At 40.2% G+C, this 17,979-nt stretch overlaps 1 protein-coding gene across 5 annotated transcripts in view; it reads left to right on the top strand.

Annotated features, from left to right (window-relative positions):
- The first annotated feature begins 2,128 nt into the window (after positions 1–2,128).
- Positions 2,129–17,979, top strand: part of COG2 (component of oligomeric golgi complex 2) — a 34,539-nt gene continuing 18,688 nt past the window's right edge. Inside the window, exons 1-9 of one of the 5 annotated variants that reach the window (XM_054194880.1) lie at positions 2,129–2,303; positions 3,103–3,264; positions 4,045–4,110; positions 5,060–5,140; positions 5,774–5,877; positions 7,146–7,254; positions 8,967–9,146; positions 12,208–12,332; positions 13,569–13,695. In XM_054194880.1, coding sequence (XP_054050855.1) covers positions 2,232–2,303; positions 3,103–3,264; positions 4,045–4,110; positions 5,060–5,140; positions 5,774–5,877; positions 7,146–7,254; positions 8,967–9,146; positions 12,208–12,332; positions 13,569–13,695 — 1,026 coding nt within the window. In that variant the 5' untranslated portion in view covers positions 2,129–2,231. The remainder of the gene's footprint in view (positions 2,304–3,102; positions 3,265–4,044; positions 4,111–5,059; positions 5,141–5,773; positions 5,878–7,145; positions 7,255–8,966; positions 9,147–12,207; positions 12,333–13,568; positions 13,696–17,979) is intronic. The other 4 variants (XM_054194876.1, XM_054194879.1, XM_054194877.1 and 1 more) reach the window with 4 other exon arrangements.

The raw sequence follows: 17,979 nt of genomic DNA on the forward strand, positions 1-17,979 counted from the left end.
TGATGGGAAAAAGAGTTTAAAACTGCATTTTCTAAGCCTGGAAATCTTGGAATGACAGTGACGAGAGTCAGGAAAGGAAAGGGATGAAGGGGCTTGCAATAGAAATGAACTAAGTAATCCTAGCACAAAAATAATGGAAGTAAAGAGAGCTTTGTATGACTCTGCAATGGCTAATTCCCTCTCTGCTTTGCTAGTCTCTTCTGTCTTGGAGAAACTTTACTTTGTGCACCACTGCCCCAGGTGAAGATGGCTGTTCAGGGACAGAGAATGGAAACAACCCATGAGCCCTAACTCTGCTTTTACTATTAACTTACTGAAATTGTTACATTGCAGTTTCCATTGGCAAATTACTAAACTCTACAAACTTCATATTTAATTTACAATACCGATAAATACGAAGAGTGTAAAGAGCTCATCAATAAACAAATTCAAGTGGAAGCATACTTCTTATTTCCTCAAGGAACTTCAAAATAAGAGCTGTGTAAACAAAAACATAAATGGCAACAGCAGGTCTTTTTAGAGCAAGATTTCTCTTAGCTAACAGTAGGTGTAACTCCTTTGTTAAGGAGTTAACATTAAAAACTGGTTAGAATTTTAATTTCAAGCATCCAGCTCATTAAATTAAAGACACCGAAGCAGTAACGCGGCTTTGTTCCCGTACCAGAATGTAGACATTGAAATATCACAACGTAAGAAAACCTTTTTGATCTGATACATATAGCTATCGCAAAAAAATGTCAGTGTGGATTTATGTGGTGGGTGTATCTTTTCTGCTCTCTAGCTGACAACACATGACAGCTATAAACCATGCCTGCCAACATCTGAGATCTCTGAGATGGTTGGACACCATGAAATACGTCAGTCTTCAAAAGCCTTCCAAAGGGACAGCGTGAAAGCAAGTAGGAGTAATTAGCACGCAAGCCAGCAGCTGCACGTGCCCACCATGGTCATCACTGAACTGTTCGGCTCTTCATAATTCCAATAACTCAGGGAATTCCTAACGAACTCACGTGCCAGCCGTGAATCAATGGCACAAATCACTGCTGGTTAAAGGCCATCCAGGCTCTGCGGAGGTGCTGCCGGAGTTAGGCAGGATGTGCACATTGGCCTTGCCAAAACCCTGGCTGCCCAGGAGGTCTGAGGGTCGCCAGCCCAGCGTATCACCCCACGTCCATCGGGCCCGGGGAGTCTTTTCCACCCTTGTCAGCGGAGCTACAGTGGATGCGCCCTGATAACTGCTTGGTAAGGCGCTGGGCTTGCTCCTCGTTTGAGCTCACTGAGACACAATTAAATCCATAAAACGTACGTGTGAGGAATGAGATTGTTCACTGTCTTCCATCCTGAGGCAGTAAACAGAAATGCAAGTGACAGCAGGGAGGCTTTTTAGATCTAAATTTGTCTTCACTAAGCCATAAGTGACCTTGAACAAAAGATTTTGAAGGAAGCAAGACCCTAACAGAAGACTCTGCTGGAAAGCAGAAGGATGGAGGAGGTAAATCATGCTCTGACTCGGCTCCTGTTACTCAGGACCACGTGGGCACAAACTGCAATACATGTAAACATAAGGAAAAGCTTGTTCTGCTGTTAAGAGTGGTCAGCCCCTGGCACAGCTTGCCTAGAGAGGCTGCAGGGCCTCCACCCCCAGCGATACCCAGCCCCTGAGGGTATGTGGCTCTGGGCCACCAGCTCTGGGTGACCCCACTCATGGCTGGGAGGGGGCTGCACTGTACCATCCCCTGGAGCCCACTCCCACCTCCACAGCCATGGGTCTCCATGGTTTCTGCCACGGCCCTGATGGCTGGTCCCCACGGCTTCACATGATCAGGTCAGTTTTATGCACTGGGGGCCTGCCATGGGGCACCAGGCACCCACTTCAGCAGCACAGCCCGGCTCCCCTGACTTCACAGGGCGGCAGGAACCAGGGAACTTCCTCGGAAGAGACTGGGTTGCCCGGCTTTAAAGCCCCACACGTCAGCACGCACACACCCCTGCTACCACCCCGCCATTTTGATATCCCTGCCGGGTCCCCCCCCGCCGCCCGTTGAGGCCTGCAGGGCCTCTCGGAGCCCTCCAGGGGGCGCTGCGGCAGCGGCGGCGGCGGCGGGCGGCGGCGGGGTCTCTCTTGCCGCAGGCCCCGCCCCGTCCCGCCGGTGCCGTGCTGGCGGAGGGGGCGTTGCTGTGGCAGCGGCGGGGCCTGTCGCCGCCTTGGGCCTGCCGGGCCGGGGCCGGTCATGGAGGGGAAGAAGATGAACCTGCCGCGGGGCCCCGAGAACCTCTGCTTTGACAAGGACGAGTTCATGAAGGTGGGTGGGGGCAGGCGGGCTGCGGAAGCGCGCCGTGGGCCCGGGGGTGCCCCGGCGGGCCTCCTGAGGCGGGGGGTGGCGGGTTCCCGGGGGGCAGTGAGAGGGGCCTGGAGCCTTGGCCGGGATCTTTTAGCTCCGCCACGGCTCTTTCCCCGGCCTGAAGGCCCCGGAAGAGCGGTGAGTGTGTCAGCGAACGGGGGATCCGGGCCGTTTGCAAAGCCCGGTGGCTCTCACCTCCGCGGCTGCTTCGAGGCAGGGGTTATGTCTGAGTCTAGCGAGACTGAAACGGAGCCTGAGCGGCCGAGCACGGGAGGCTGCCCCAGGTTTGGAACCGGGTGATTCGAGCGCCTCTGTCCCGGGCCCTGGCCGGGCGCCGCGGCTCCTCCCCGCCTGGGGCAGACGCCGGTCGTGCCTCCTCCAAATCGCCCTCTGCCTGTCTTGAAGCCAAGTTGCGGATAGACTGGCAACCAGCATTCAGGCCTCATTGCTTTGGGAGCTTAAAGTAGTTCTTAATAATGTATTTCGACTTCTGATTGGGGTTTTTTGTTTGTTTGGTTGGTTTTTTTAAGTGTATGCAGGGAATATACAATCTTGTATTTTGGAGAGCTAGTCTTCTGCTATTCTGACCCATAGCATTGTGTGCTTTTGCGATTAAAGACCAAGACCATAGCCCTTTTTGCCCCTGAGTACTTCAGTTTAGTCAGTTTACTGGCATATGGAATACATTTTGGGGGTGAGGTGTGTTCCTGGTTTGAAGTTTTATACTTACGTCCTGCTCTCTTTCCTGTTTCATTTTCAGCCGGATTTTGATGTTGATCACTTTGTATCAGACTGCAGGAAGCGTGTGCAGTTGGAGGAGCTCAGAGAGGACCTGGAGCTCTATTACAAACTCCTTAAAACTGCCATGGTAGAACTTATAAATAAGGACTATGCAGATTTTGTTAATCTCTCAACAAATCTAGTAAGTCTTATTAAGTTGTACGATATAGTTCAAACTTAACATGTTTTAATGTGATTTTTATTTTTCATGTGGAAAGTATGTGGCTTGTGATTTGATGTTATTAGATTTAAGACACTTTAAACTGACTCCTTGCACTGAGAGAAACTGAAAGACCATTACTGTAGAATATAGCTACTGTACAAAATTGCTAATAAATGTTTTAGATATATGCTTTTTGTCGTAAAAAAATCAATTCATTAGGAAGTTAGATTCGAGGCAAACTTTTTTTAAAAACTTCTAGTAGTTGTAAAATTGAAGGAAATAAATCATTAACATTGAATAGCAAAGATACAAATAAGGCCATTCTGAGGGGTTCTTTTAGGAATCTTTAAATCTACTGTACAGTCAATATATCTTAAAAAACCAAGCCACTTGATTGAAAATTTTAATCACTTTCTTATTAAAATGTCTTGTTCACTGTGTATTCTGCTCTTTTACTCAAGTTCATCTAGGTTCCAATTATATAGGTTCAAATAGTGAGATTTAACATTTTATTGGAAGAAAAACTTCCATAGGTCAAAGTTTTCTTTCATTTTTGGCTTTGTGTGACAAGCAATCTGATATCTGTATCCCTGTATTTGAGGTAACGTATTTTTGCATTGCACTTAAAACTGGAGACTATTAAAGGGAGGTGTCATTTCTCATTTCTCTTTTAGTATCTTTAAAATGGTAGGCTTTGTCAGTAATTCACATATAAACTTATCAAAAAAGTCATAAATGTTTTTATGGTAATTTCTTTAGGTTGGCATGGACAAAGCCCTCAATCAGCTTTCAGTACCCTTGGGACAGTTAAGGGAAGAAGTTATGGTATGCTCAAAACAATCATTATACACAGCTTGGTAAAATTCAGCTCAGTTTCATATGATATAGGATATCTTTTATTCATGTTAATAATTATTATGATAAATTATTACTGTGATAAATTTCTCTTTGAAAGCTGACTTCTTACAGCAGTAGTAGGAGAGTTTTCAAGCAGTTGTAGCAATAAATTTACATTTTCTGTCATGCTTTTTAACGAAGAGATAAAGGATTTCTTCACTGTGATAAATGAACGGACTCTTGCAAGACAAGTATAAGGTGAAATATTGAAGTGGTTTAATATTTGAATAACTTAAATAAGGTAGTAAATAAATCAGATGCAATGCAGTCCTGCTAAGGACTTTTTTGCTCAGTCCTGTGGTTTAACCATAAAAGATCACCCTTTTGAAGGTTGGTCTTACTCTGACTCTTCCACAATGAGTTGGTATTTAGTGGAGGGCAGTTTTTGTTCATCTTGGCAGCTAATTCAGAGGGTTGTTTGCTGCATAAATGTGCCTTCAGAATATCTTAGCCTTTGCCTAAGGTGCCTTGATGCCTATGCTTAGAAAATATGTTCCCAGTTAGCATAGAGAAATATTTATTATGTGAAAAATGCTACTTAAATCTGATTTATAACTTCAGTAACAAGACAAAATCACATTGATTATATTGTTTATTTCTGGGTGAAAGGTGGTTTGTTCGCTGTAAGGTACTAAAAGAACACTTCCGGTTGCAAAAATGATACTTGTGGTGACAGTACTTTAGGAACAGGTTATACTTTAGGTGATTTAGTCTTATTTCTGTTTTTTTCACTTAGAGGGTAGTTGAGGTACTACAGCTTTTATTTGTCCTGTATTCTTATTAATCTGCCTCCGTTTTAAGATTAGATTTTTGAATTAAGGTTTTTTCAAACCTTAAGTGGAAAGCCAGCTTTTCATACTGACTTTTTTTCTCTCAGAGTCTTAAGTCATGTGTCAGTGAAGGAATTCAAGCAGTAGACGACCGAATGACTAAACAGGAAGATATAAGAAGAAAAAAGGTATAACAGACAAACTATTACCTTGAAAAGATCCTCATTAGGACAACTTTTGGCTTTGCCATTAACCCGCAGAAAATGAAATTTTGAAAGTTTTAGGCTGTGTAGATTCACACGGTGCAGGATTTTGTGCTTGTAAAAATAATGATTGAAGTATTGGTTGACGGACTTCATTTTTACAGTGTCTAGTTGATCATAAATCTTTATTTTACTTTATTTGCCAAAAACATCTTGGTTTGGTTTGGAAGGCTTTTTTAATTACAGTTACTCATGTTTCTGCTTGTAGTAGTATATAAACTTGCTTATTATGAATGTAATTGAAATGCAGCAGTTTAATTTCCTCTATGAGGGGGAGGATCTATAACATTTGTCTTTGTGCTTAACTTGGTAAAAATAGGATAAGAACAGCTGTTCTACATCTGTGACAAACATCGTTTGTGGGGTTTTATGGACTTATGTGAGCAGTGCTTCAACTTCAACTGAGACATGACTCAAGTATTAAGGTGGAGAGACAGAATTTAACACCAGCAAAAAAAAAAAAAAAAAAAGAAGAAAACATCCAAAATATCTTCAGGGTTGTTAGGTAATGTAAATAGGGATTGGGGTCAGTCATGAAAAATCTTTCTTTAATTACAGATGTGTGTCCTGAGACTTATTCATGTTATTCAGTCTGTTGAGAAAATTGAGAAGATCCTACATTCCCAAGGCTCTAAAGAATTGTCCTCGTTAGAGGGAAACAGGTAAAAAATATGTAAATGTTTGGGATTTTTTTGTAGTTGATGGGACTAACTTAATTTTGAGGTATTGATGTACATGAATTTACAAATATTAGGCTATATCTTTAGAAACATAACTCTGATGGAATAAGTGACTGTTATTTTAGTATTTTCCCGGATTTAGTCTTCTGCAAACTGGTCGTTCACTGGTAACTCAGTTCTGAATTACTCCAAAGTTCTGAATTACTTGTAGCGTTTTCAGTAAGTGTGTGTGTTTTGAAGTTTACATGCAATATTTTAATTTTTTTTTCTTGGAAGTCACAATCCTGTTGTGTCTGAAGTACTCTCTACAGTACAGTTTGTTTCAATGTCATTTGGAAGTAAAACGGGAAATAGCTTTTCCTTTTTTCCCTGCATATGGATAACTGAAAGGGCTGCTGCAAGAATAGTCTGAGGCAGGCAAGCCACACATGTAATACTGCTTGTAGAAGGAAAGTTTGTGACAAATTCCAGTCAGACTCACAAGTTTTGTTTTTTAACAACTTCATGGAAAGTGTCTTCTCCCTCTGTCTTTGCTGAGGGATGGAAGATGTCTTTCAGCCAGTTTTGGAACTGAGGTACCAGCTATGTGCTTGAAACAATTGACTGGGGTGCAAGGGCAAATTACGCTGGAGGAAAAAGACAATTTCATGAACCTGTTTGAACGTGAGACTCTCTATTCAGTGCACTGGATCACATTGTAACGAGTTGGAGGTGGTAGACAGAAGAATAAGTTGATACCCAGAGGGAGAAAGCATATGCAAATGTTTTCAGTCAGGGTGAGGCACTTTACTCTCTTGTTTCTAAACGTGATTCTGCACTTGAGTGGCTGAAAACTTGGCTAATTATGTAGACCTGAGAAGTGTAGGACTGTCTCTGTAGAGATAGCTGTCATTAGTTTTACCACATGACAGAAACGGGAAATAAGAAACAGATCTGGATGGTGAAGGGCACTTACTGCAGTATGAACCGTAAGGCTGCCTGTTCATGTGACAATATGCAGCACTACCATATAGAAAACGGTGCCTCAGCTTCTACTTTACCCACTTCACGCCTTAGTAGCTCCAAAACAACTCTAATCAGGTATTCTGTTCCAGATTAATACTACAGATTGCAGTAATTGTAGTAATAATTCCAAATATTAGGTTAAACCACAAAAATTGGGTGAGAGCATTGTCTGTCTGCTGCAGATGAAACTGAGTTGGTTTGAAAGGATCTAACTGTGTTCTCATTTTGTATGATCTTTCTTCTAGTCCACTTTTAACTGGACAGGTTTTAGAGAGAATTGCCACAGAATTTAATCAACTACAATTTCATGCAGTACAAAGCAAAGGAATGCCCCTTTTGGACAAAGTGAGACCAGTAAGTATTGGATGATAGCCAGCTTAACGCTTGTAGGATCAAGCAAAACCGATATAATTGGAAGACAAATGCCCGTTTCCACAGAGTTTTATTGAATTAATTTATGGGGGGAAAATGAGTTTCAAGAGGTCATTTTTATCAGTTGATTAGAAGTATTGCTTCATCTGAAGGTGTATGCTTTGTTTGCTAACTTCTTTAGGATAAATTATTTAGAATAAGAGTAGGAAAATACGACAGACATTTTTGTCAGCCTGATATATCTTGCAGTTTGTCTGCTTGCTGATTTGAGGCCTAGTTTCAGAGATCTACGTTGGTTTTGTTAGCTGCAGTGTAGAGACCAGAATATAAATGGAATGTGCCTGCAAAGTGGCTGGCTTGAATATATTTGACTTCGGGTTTTGGTGACGTTTGCTGCCTAACTGTGGCTGTTCAGGCTGATAGGCTAATCTCCTTAATATCCTGTTTGTAGTAACTGCCTAGTGTAAAAGATGAACTTTTTTTTTCTTCTTTGGAGAGAGGGAACAAATGAACACTGGTGCTTAAAGGTAGATAGTATGAATAATGTGAGTATGGAGATGGGGTAATGCTTTAAGCTGACTGTTGTGGAGCTGACACTCTTGATGGTTTTTGAGCTAGCGAGGTAGTTCATAGTTCCATTTTTTCACTATGTATGTCTATTGGCAATAAAAACATGTTTGAGCTCAAGACTTCCATGGTACCGTGTTGATTCATGGGCAGTTAACTCAGTGGCCAGAACAGTCTTGTAATCAAACATGGATAACAACTGGGTAGTATTTATGATGGGAGGACCTTTGTTACTTTGTCATGTGGTTCCTTAAAGATACTTGCCAGGGCTTCTGTCCTGTATCTGTTGTTGCAAAGGGCCATCACATCATAGTTTTCATGACTAGTCAGCAATTGGGTTACGGGCTTTGCATGTTCAGAACAAATTATCTATTTAAAGAATAATTTCAGGATGAATGGACACAATATAGCATGCTAAAGGCTAGTGAAAAAGTTTGACTCATTAAATTGGTAGTTCAGCTGTGATTAATGCGTGTTGCTGAACTTGCTTCAAATATAGGGTTGTAAGGGACCATCTTGGACCATCTGCAGGTAGTGTAGCAATGAGCTGGATCTAGTGGAAGAGATGTTGCAGATGAGGAAAAATGGTTAGCAAATGGGGGAAATATGTTACTGAAGCAATAGCATGTTTTGTTTTTGTTTTTTTTTTCTCCCCAATGTCACTCAATGTCTTTGGTTTGCAGTAATTTGACAAGTAGTGCTGGGAGCACAATGTCGTTTTGGTTTTTGACAGTGGAGGGGTGAATGCCACAGTTGTCATCGGGCGTGACTTATTGTGAAGCTTTTGTGTATTATCACACATAGTGGTTCAGTTGAACAAGGAACAATTATTGAGCTATTTATTGAGCATAAAGGGGACCTTAGATAAGTTACCACATAACCTACAACATATACAGGAAAGTAATTGCCTTTCAACCTTATTATAGTAAATACTGTGTTAAATAGGATCAGTAACCTATTAAGCTTGTGTTAATGTTCATTTAATGCTGACAGTTAACCAAAACTTGAGCACCTTTCAAATGAAAATGAAAAACTGAATTAGGTATATCTGGAAAAGTTTCATTCAGCAGCAATGGCAAGGCTTTGCTTTTGTTTTTTTTATTACTGTATTTTGTTTCTCTTCATAGCGTATAGCTGGGATAACAGCTATGTTGCAGCAGTCTCTAGAAGGGCTACTCTTGGAAGGCCTTCAAACTTCAAATGTTGACATAATACGTCATTGTCTTCGCACTTACGCAACAATTGACAAAACACGAGATGCAGAGGCATTAGTTGGTCAAGTGCTTGTAAAACCTTATATAGATGAGGTAAGATAAAAATCAAGAATCCTAAGAAAATGAGTTGATATGCAGATGTGCTTATTTTTTCCTGTTAACCTCCAGCTTTCTTTAGCAGCTTCAAAATGCCTTTGTGGAGAGAGTGGGAGAACTGAGCCCCGACAATTGTTGCTTTTATTTAAGAAAAAAGGGTGGAGGAATTCTCTTATCCGTCTGTCACCAATTTCAGGTTACATCTAGTGGGAATTCTTTTTCTCACCTACATTTTTCTTGGGGTGAGGAATCCAAAAAACAAACCTTAAGCCTAGCATATTACTGGAGTAAAATCCAAAATTTTCTGGACCAGGGTGCATCTCTAGGAATTGGATCAGATCTGGGGTTTGCATTTCTTCATGGCTGGCTCAGTAGCAGGCCAATGCAGCAAATACAGTTCTTGGTGCAATGTCCTTTTGTTCCCATTGTATGAAGAAGCAGTTTCTGTAGTTCCCATCTGTATCAGGACATTAGAAGGAGCGGGAAGGAACGTTTGTTGGGGAAGCACTTGCTGTTGTCTGGTAAGAAAAATGTGCCAGATGGCCAGTTTCTCAATTCATGAGGAACTGATTTTAGTAGGCCATCAGCTTACAGTAACAAGTTGGACCAATCACAAAGTACTGATTGGATTTTCTGAAATTAGGGGCCTTTCTGCTAATTCTCTTGACTGTGCAACTTTTGCTACTACCTGTAAAATAATTTCTCACCTTTTTGTAGCACTGTTTGTTCTTACCACTTCTTCTGGCCTGAACAGTTGGCGACTAGTCTACGTTACTTTTTTTTTTTTTCTTTTTGTTGTGGTTGATGATAATGTAATTCTTCCAAAAAACCCCTCAGACAGTAAGCTGTCACGGTAGTGTAGCAGTCAGAAAGTCAGTCAGTTGTGCTCAATTTTTTTTGTGTGTCAGCACACCTGCAGTTGCCACTAAAAACATTTTTAAATGCCTAGAATTATATTATGGTAACTCTAGTTGCAAGCTTCAAGTAAAATTCTAAAAATTCATTTTAAGATATTTGCTAGACTGCTGTGTTTTAAATGGTTGATAAAACAGGTTTGTTACCTTTTTAATGACTGTGCTGAAATGATGTTGCTGTAATACCAAGACTTCTTTTGACCCTTTTCATCAATATGTTGGGAATTATGTCCTGGTTAGATAATAATTCCGTATCATTTCAGAAGATACTTGTTCCCTACTGAGATCTGAATAAGTGCCCTTTTAGAATATAATTACTAGTGCTGACTGACTGCCCTGTTGCAGGAAGTTTCCCTGGCTTTCACTGGGTTGTCAGAGTGTTTCATAAATGCGTTAAATTCACTGTCGTTGAAGAAGTTGTTAAATTGGGCCAGCGCCAGGGCTATAAAGTTGTTGTTCCAAAACTAGTAGTATGAGTCTTTCAGCAGTATTAGTTTTCCTGCTCGTGTGGGGAGGGAAAAATGTGAAGTGTAAGAGCTGCCTTGGTGATTGCAAATATGGACTTGCTTGAATTTATGTATGTCAATAGAAAGCGGTGTAGAGCTTCCCCTCATTGTTGCCTCTGTAATGCATAGCGCTTTTCAGTGGCTTTGAGTTCCAAGTTATGCTATTGCTGTTATCTTTCCCTTTTCTGTCAAGATGTTCTTTTACTGCCATTACTCTTTAAATTGAGATATTTAATAACATTCTCTTTGCTCAGTAAACCATGAGAGGCATGTTATAATGTGAGGTACTCTTTTCTGCTTTCAGGATATTTAAAACAGTTTGTTCTCCACTGGTATTTTACAAAAAAAAAATGAGACCACTTATAGTATACAGCTAACGCTTAATATTATTAAGATCTATAAAAGCAATGTGAAGATTGTTTCTAAAAGTATTGAATATGTTTCTGTAGGTAATAATACACTTGCTTTTTCTTACACTGATGTGCCTTGCTGAACATAAATGTAAAAGTGACCTTAATGTATTTGCTTCCTTTTTCCATTTAGTGGCTGTTTGCCACAGTGTTCCCAACGAAGGCAAGTTAATCTGTATAACTTTTGCTGAAGGAGTTGTCCTTCTAAATCAATATAGGGAAATCACCTTTTTTTTTTTCTTTTTTTTTCACTCAGTAATGTCTTCAGCAACCAAGAGACGGAATTTTTACCTTTTCCTTCCCTGTGAAAGAATAGTATGTCTAATAACACCTGAGCTGTACGTCATTGTCAGTAGGATGTTTTCTGCTGTTGGAAACGAAACATTTAAAATTATTCTGGTTTTACTTTGCGTGCATACAGATTTACAAAGCAAAACCAGCTCCTAGCTTTTTGGATGGGAGGGGGAGTTGAACAGTGGTGGCCTCTGCCCTTAAGGACAGACTTCCTTTGGATGCTTGCTCATGCTCTCCATTTTCTCTCTTTCCCTACTTCTGTACCATTCTGCTTCTTTATGTAGTAAGAGGTAAAAGTGTTCAGACAGGTGGAAGGATACCAAGAACTATAAGCTATTTTTCTTTTCCTAGTGGAAGGATACCAAGAAATATAAGCTGTTTTTCTTTTCCTGTATTGTCCAACTACTGTCTGCCCTCTCTGGAGCAGAGATTATTCCGTTTTACTGGATACGAGGTACAGCCCTGACAGACTGCTTTGCCAGCTGTGTTAAAAGCTTAGCATTGTCAGAGAAGATTCTTGGCTATTGGCTTACCTGCATTTGGGATTGGACCAACAAGCTTTAAATTTAGAAGAAATTTTTGACTTTATTCTGAGGTTTGATTAGCTTTTGCCAGTCACCTGTTTAACTTCACAGACTGCTTCAAGGGGCAGTGATGTGTGTAGTGGGTGGAAAGCAAGACATGGTGGCTAACATTTAAAAGGAAGGAGCTCATTCCCATTCTTTTAGCCAATCTTGCCAGTTAGAGTGCTGCATTAAAGTAAGTAATAATTCAAGCTGGCGAGTGGAAACTAGAATATAAAAAAGTAATATAGTGACTATCCCAATATTTGGGGTTATAGTGTTAGGAGTTTTGAATGAGTAGACTGTGAGTCTTGTATTACAGTATTTCATATTCACTTTTCTGACATTTAACATTGAATTTTTCCTGGCAGGTGATTGTGGAACAGTACGTTCAATCTCATCCTAATGGCCTTCAAGCTATGTACAATAGACTATTGGAGTTTGTTCCTCATCACTGCCGTCTCTTGCGTGAAGTCACAGGAGGAGCTATTTCAAGGTAGATCTCTTGGGGGTTTCTTTTGTTTTCACTAAAGTTACAACAAGTATCATATGCTTTCGAAATGCTTTGCATAAATAGCTTCTATGCGCAAACGACTTACTGGCCTTTCCTCACGATTCACAGTCAAGTGTGATTTCTCTTCTGTCTCTATGTTTTTTCAAAACAAAACCGTGAACAAACTTTCTTGCTGCTGCAGCCCAGACCTTCAGAGAAGGGAAGGAGAATACTTTAATCCATGAAACGTGATCGTACACCTCATCCAAGGAGAAGGGCATAATAAAGCTATTTAAAAATATTAAGTTCAAAAAGTCGGGTTGTTTAGTGTACATCAGAAAAGCGGGGATGATCCCCAGAGGTTTGACTGATTTATTGCACGTACTGGAACTACAGATTTAATTGATTTGTGTAGTGCTTCCACTGTCGTCTCCAAAAGTGCTTAATTCCTTATGCAATTAAATTGCCTGTTTTGAAGTTTAAATAATTCAGCTCTACTGAATTGTATCCATTTATTCATCTGTTTGCAGGCTGGTTAATATAGTAGGCTGCTGTAATTAGCAAAACTATGGATGTAGCCCCTAGGGACTGCAGAATTACTTTTCTAATTAGTCATCCATTGCTGAGCTTTTTATGGATCCTAAGTTTTACTAACATTTCAATTCTTTTAATCCCTCAGCAAGTTTTAATCTTTCTTCTTAATAATGGAATGTTTCTACTTTGTACTGTGGTGTACTGAACTGGAATTAAATGCTTGTATCTCTTCTGCTCTCAATTCATAAATTTTCATAATCAAGGTAGCTTTTAATCTTTTGCTTCGAAGAACAATATCATGTATAAATACAGTTTGGAACAATTATGAAAAAGTTTTGCTTCTTTCCATTGCATTAGTCACATTACTCCTACTTGGTACCTCTTTGGAGTTCTAAAACTTGAAATATACAAGTAAGAATAGGAGTTCTCAGCTGAAATGTACTTATTTTCCAGAACACACTTGCAAAATATGTAACTGATGAAATTTTAAAACACTTTGAGAGTTATAAAAAGTACCTTGCATTGGATGAGACTGTGGGATCAAATATGAAACCTGGAAGGAATAATTAATTAATACCTATGTAAAAAAACCAAAACTGAATTGTGTTTTGTGTAGTGCAGTGCATGTCTTTTTAGTTATCCCTGCCCCCAAATAGAAGCCTGGTGGTAAAATATAACCATGGAATAATTGCAATTTTATTTCAGTGAAAAAGCAGATATTGTTCCTGGATATGATTTCTTAGTGAATTCAGTGTGGCCAGAAATAGTATGCGGTTTAGAAGAGAAGTTGCCATCACTGTTTAACCCTGGAAACCCAGATGTGTTTCATGAGGTAATTAATTTTAATTTTTTTCATTTGTGATTCCTTTGACACACACAAGAATCCTATGAGTCATGTTCTCTAGCTTTTTTCCTGCTGCTTTGGTACAAATTCATGTTGTTGCATGGCTCGGAAGAGGAGGTTATCTCAAATTACTTGATTTAATTTTCATAGTAATTAATTCTCCCCTCAAGTTTGTCAGGAAAGCTCATACAGAAGTTATTGGAAGCCATTTAGTCATATGAATTTCGGCTTAATATTTGTTTTAGGAGTAGATGTTCTTTCTTAGTTGTAGAATTGTGACATAAATGAAGGCAGGAGCAGACAACTCCAGCGTTCACCCAAGACTGGGACTTCTGTATAGGAAGAGCTGTCATGTTAATTCAATATCTGGGTTACGATGTGCCCTATAGTATGGGAAGGTTAAAAAACATTTCTTTGTTTCACTTGTTTGTTTTAGCTTTTGCTCTCTTTCAGTACTGCAGATTATGTTGTGATTAGAAACACAACTAAAAGAAATAAAAATATTTGGAGGCGGTGTGATAAGGTTTAGAACATGAAAGAAGCATTTTCTCTGATACCGCGATCAATTATGAAGCAAGCTTATGTTATAAAATGAATTTAAGGTACTAGTCACTCTTGTATTTTCATCATTGGCAGTGCTGTTCTGCATCTGAAAGATCACCTCTTACTAATGTTGAAACAGATTTCTTAGTATGAAGATTGGCTCTGGCAGTACTTTATTAGTATGTCACAAATAGAAAATACAAGCTTTCTGCTTTTTTTTCATGTCCTGTCTGTCTTGTATTTTACCATGATTGCTGATAATGTATCGTGGATTTTTTTTTTTCCTTGCCACCTGACTTATGATTAGTGTGAAACCTTTTATTTTCAAGATGGAGATGGCAGGCAGTGATAATTGTCTGAAGGAACGCATAGTAGGCAGATCAGGACAAATAACTTGGGGAAATGTTGTATTGCTGATGGAGGTTTGTAAGGCAAATGATTCTTCCTGTGTTCATGCAAAACTGCTTTTGCTAAATACTTATATTTTTCTTGGAATTTAAGATCTCTTTCATACAGAGACATTGAATAACTGAAGGCAGGCAGGCATGACAGTGAATGTTTGCAGGGCTGGCTCTGAATAAGAGGCAAATGAAATGGATGTTGAAGAAAGCTGTGGTAATGCCATGCAAGTGACACTACTGGGTGTTCCCCCTTCCCTGTGAGAATACTTAGTTTACCATAAAGTTTCAGTCACTCTTCAAGCTTTCACCTAATGCTCCGCATACGGCCAATTGTGAGCCATGCTGGGCTTTTGTGTCTGCGCTGCTGGTTTTACACAAGAATGTATTTTATCTTCGGAAGAGCTGGGTTTGCTGTTTTAAATGAATTATTTTTTTTTAAAGCCTGTCATCTTATATTAAGCTGATATCGACCAACAGTGACATTGTGTTTATTTAAAAAAAACAAAAACAAACCCATAAAAACCTAACACCCCACCATGGCTTTCAACTAAATCATGTATTAAGCCTAAAGTACTTTCAGGCTGCTTTTGGCTACTTAAGCGACTCAGAGTCTAAATCATTAAAATATTTTATCTAAAAATCAATATAAAGTTGAAATGACAAGTGTAAAAATGCTATTATGTACACCTAAAGACAAATAGGGGTACTTCTGAATTAAGGGGGGGACCCTTTAAAATTGTTTCTGTACTGCTGATAATCCAAGTAATGCAATACGGATTTTAGACAGTAATCTTCTGTCTCCATTTTCGAGGTTGATAAAAATCCAGAAAAGTCTTTTTCTCCAGGTTTATTTGCATATGTATATGTTTCATGCTGAAAAGTTTCAATATGCAATATTATCTGTGAGGAGGTTGTTAGATGTAGAGGAGGGGAATGGAAAAATATTTTTTAAAATCCTGGAAAAATCAGACTGGCAGTGTTAAGCATGTATGTTAAAATAACTATTTACTTGTGCAGAGTTGTTTGGTTCGTTGATTTTTTTTTTTTTTTTCCAGTTCTCATGCCCTTATTTCTGAGCCAGATTTGTAGATTTACAGGCATTTGAAAAGAGTACTTTTTTTATCCCTAAACATTCGAGACTGTTTCGATTCCTCTGTTTGAAAATTGCTCCATTTTGTTTCCCACTTTAGCTTCTCCTAAATAACTTTGTGCAGTCAACAATCCAATCCTAGAAGTTAAAATGGAAACCAATGCTACAGTTAGTTCCCTCTCTTGGATGTAATGTTATCAATAATTAGATAACTATCTCTTGATTTGTCTTCTATGTTGAAAGTGGTAGGTCTTTTCAGAGTGTTTGGTTTTTATCTCTGACTAATACTTAAGGTAGCAGAGCATTAATGGCTTGTTTGCCCTTTTACAGTGCTGGGTTTATTATCTCAGAAAGGAGGCCAGAAAGAACCACTGTTGTGGATTCTGGATTTAACTCCCATACCTTTAATGGTTCCATTGTGTTGTAGATACACCCACTTTGGGAGAAAAGTAGTTACCTAAAAGCTTTTGTGTGCAATTTCCAGAATGCGATCTTGACATACTGAAGCTACCAGGTCACAAGAAAAATATGCAGTAACTACACCTTTAACAGAAAGTTATGAACTTGCTGTGATATGCAACACAAAAGCATGCGCATGTCATAGAATAGTTTGGATTGGAAGGGGCTATTAAAAGTCTTCTACTCCAACCCCTCTGCAGTGAGCAGGGACTTCATCAACTAGATTGGGTTGCTCTGAGCCCCGTCCAACCTGACTTGGAATGTTTCCGGGGATGGGGCACCTACCACCTCTCTGGGCAACCTGTGCCAGTTCTTCACCACCCTCATTGTAAATAATTTCTGCCTTATATCTAGTCTAAATCTACCCTCTTTTAGTTTAAAGCCATTACCACTTGTCCTATTGCAACATGCCCTGCTAAAAAGTTTGTCCCCATCTTTCTTACAAGCCCCCTTTAAGTACTGAAAGGCTGCAATGAGGTCTTGCCGGAGCCTTCTCTTCTCCAGGCTGAGCAACCCCAACTCTCTCAGCCTGTCCTCATTGGAGAGGTGCTCCAACCCTTTGATCATTTTTGTGGCCCTCCTTTGGACTCACTCCAGCAGGTTCATGTCTTTTCTGTACTGAGGGCTCCAGAGGTGGATGCAGTACTTCAGGTGGGGTCTCAAGAGAGCAGAATAGAGGGGCAGAGTCACCTCCCTCCACCTGCTGGCCATGCTTCTTTTGATGCAGCCCAGGATAAGGTTGGCTTTCTGGATTGTGAGCACAACTTGCCAGCTCGTGTCCAGCTTTTCATCCATTGGTACCCCCAAGTCAGCCCTTCTCGGCAGGGCTGCTCACAATCCCTTCTCCCCCAGCCTGTATTGATAATAGGGGTTGCCCTGGCTGAAGTGCAGAACCTTGCACTTGGCCTTATTGAATCTCATGAGGTTCACATGGGCCCACTTCTCGAGCATGTCCAGGTTCCTCTGGATGGCATCCTGGTCCCTCGGGTGTGTCAACCACACCACTCGGCTTGGTGTTGTCTGCAAACTTGCTGAGGGTGCACTCGATCCCACTGTCTGTGGTGTTGATGAAGATATTAAACAGTGCTGGTCCCAATACCAACCCCTGAGGGACACAACTTGTCACTGATCTCCATCTGGACATTGAGCTGTTGTCCCTCTTGATGTGACCATCCGACCAATTACTCATCCACTGAACAGTCCGCCCATCAAATCCATACCTTTCCAATTTAGAGAGAAGGATGTTGTGGAGGACCATGTCAAAGGCCTTACAGGGGCCTTTGACTTGCCCTTGGTGAAGCCATGCCGGCTGTCTCAAATCACCTCCCAGCGTGTGTCCTGTGGTTGCAGGAGAGTTTCTGAGAGCAGAACCTGTAAGCAGCAACTCAGGGGCTTCTGAGAATGTCTTACAGTTCGGAAGACGCAACATTGCATCACTCACATGGTGCTCTGGATTGTGGTAAAAGCCTTGCCGCTACAGCCCTGCTGCTGCTCTTACTGCAACGAAGTCAGAAGCACTGAGAGATTCAGTCAGGCTTATTTCATTAATTCAGCAGTGGCTTAGTGAGCATGTGTGATAGGTTTTATGGCTGTTTTTCTAATTTTTTTTAATAGAAGAAACTTGCACATAACCCAAACTGGTTTTCGTTGCAGAGAGGTAGATTTTAACTGTAGCTGTATTTTGATTTTAAATTGATTTACATAACCTTTGTGTTCTGTTAGCAATGTCTGTTTTGTGTGAAATAACATTTTTATGCACTGTTTTGCTTCTGGTTTTTG

Source organism: Rissa tridactyla, chromosome 3, assembly GCF_028500815.1.
Source record: "Rissa tridactyla isolate bRisTri1 chromosome 3, bRisTri1.patW.cur.20221130, whole genome shotgun sequence".
NCBI classification, from domain to species: domain Eukaryota; kingdom Metazoa; phylum Chordata; class Aves; order Charadriiformes; family Laridae; genus Rissa; species Rissa tridactyla.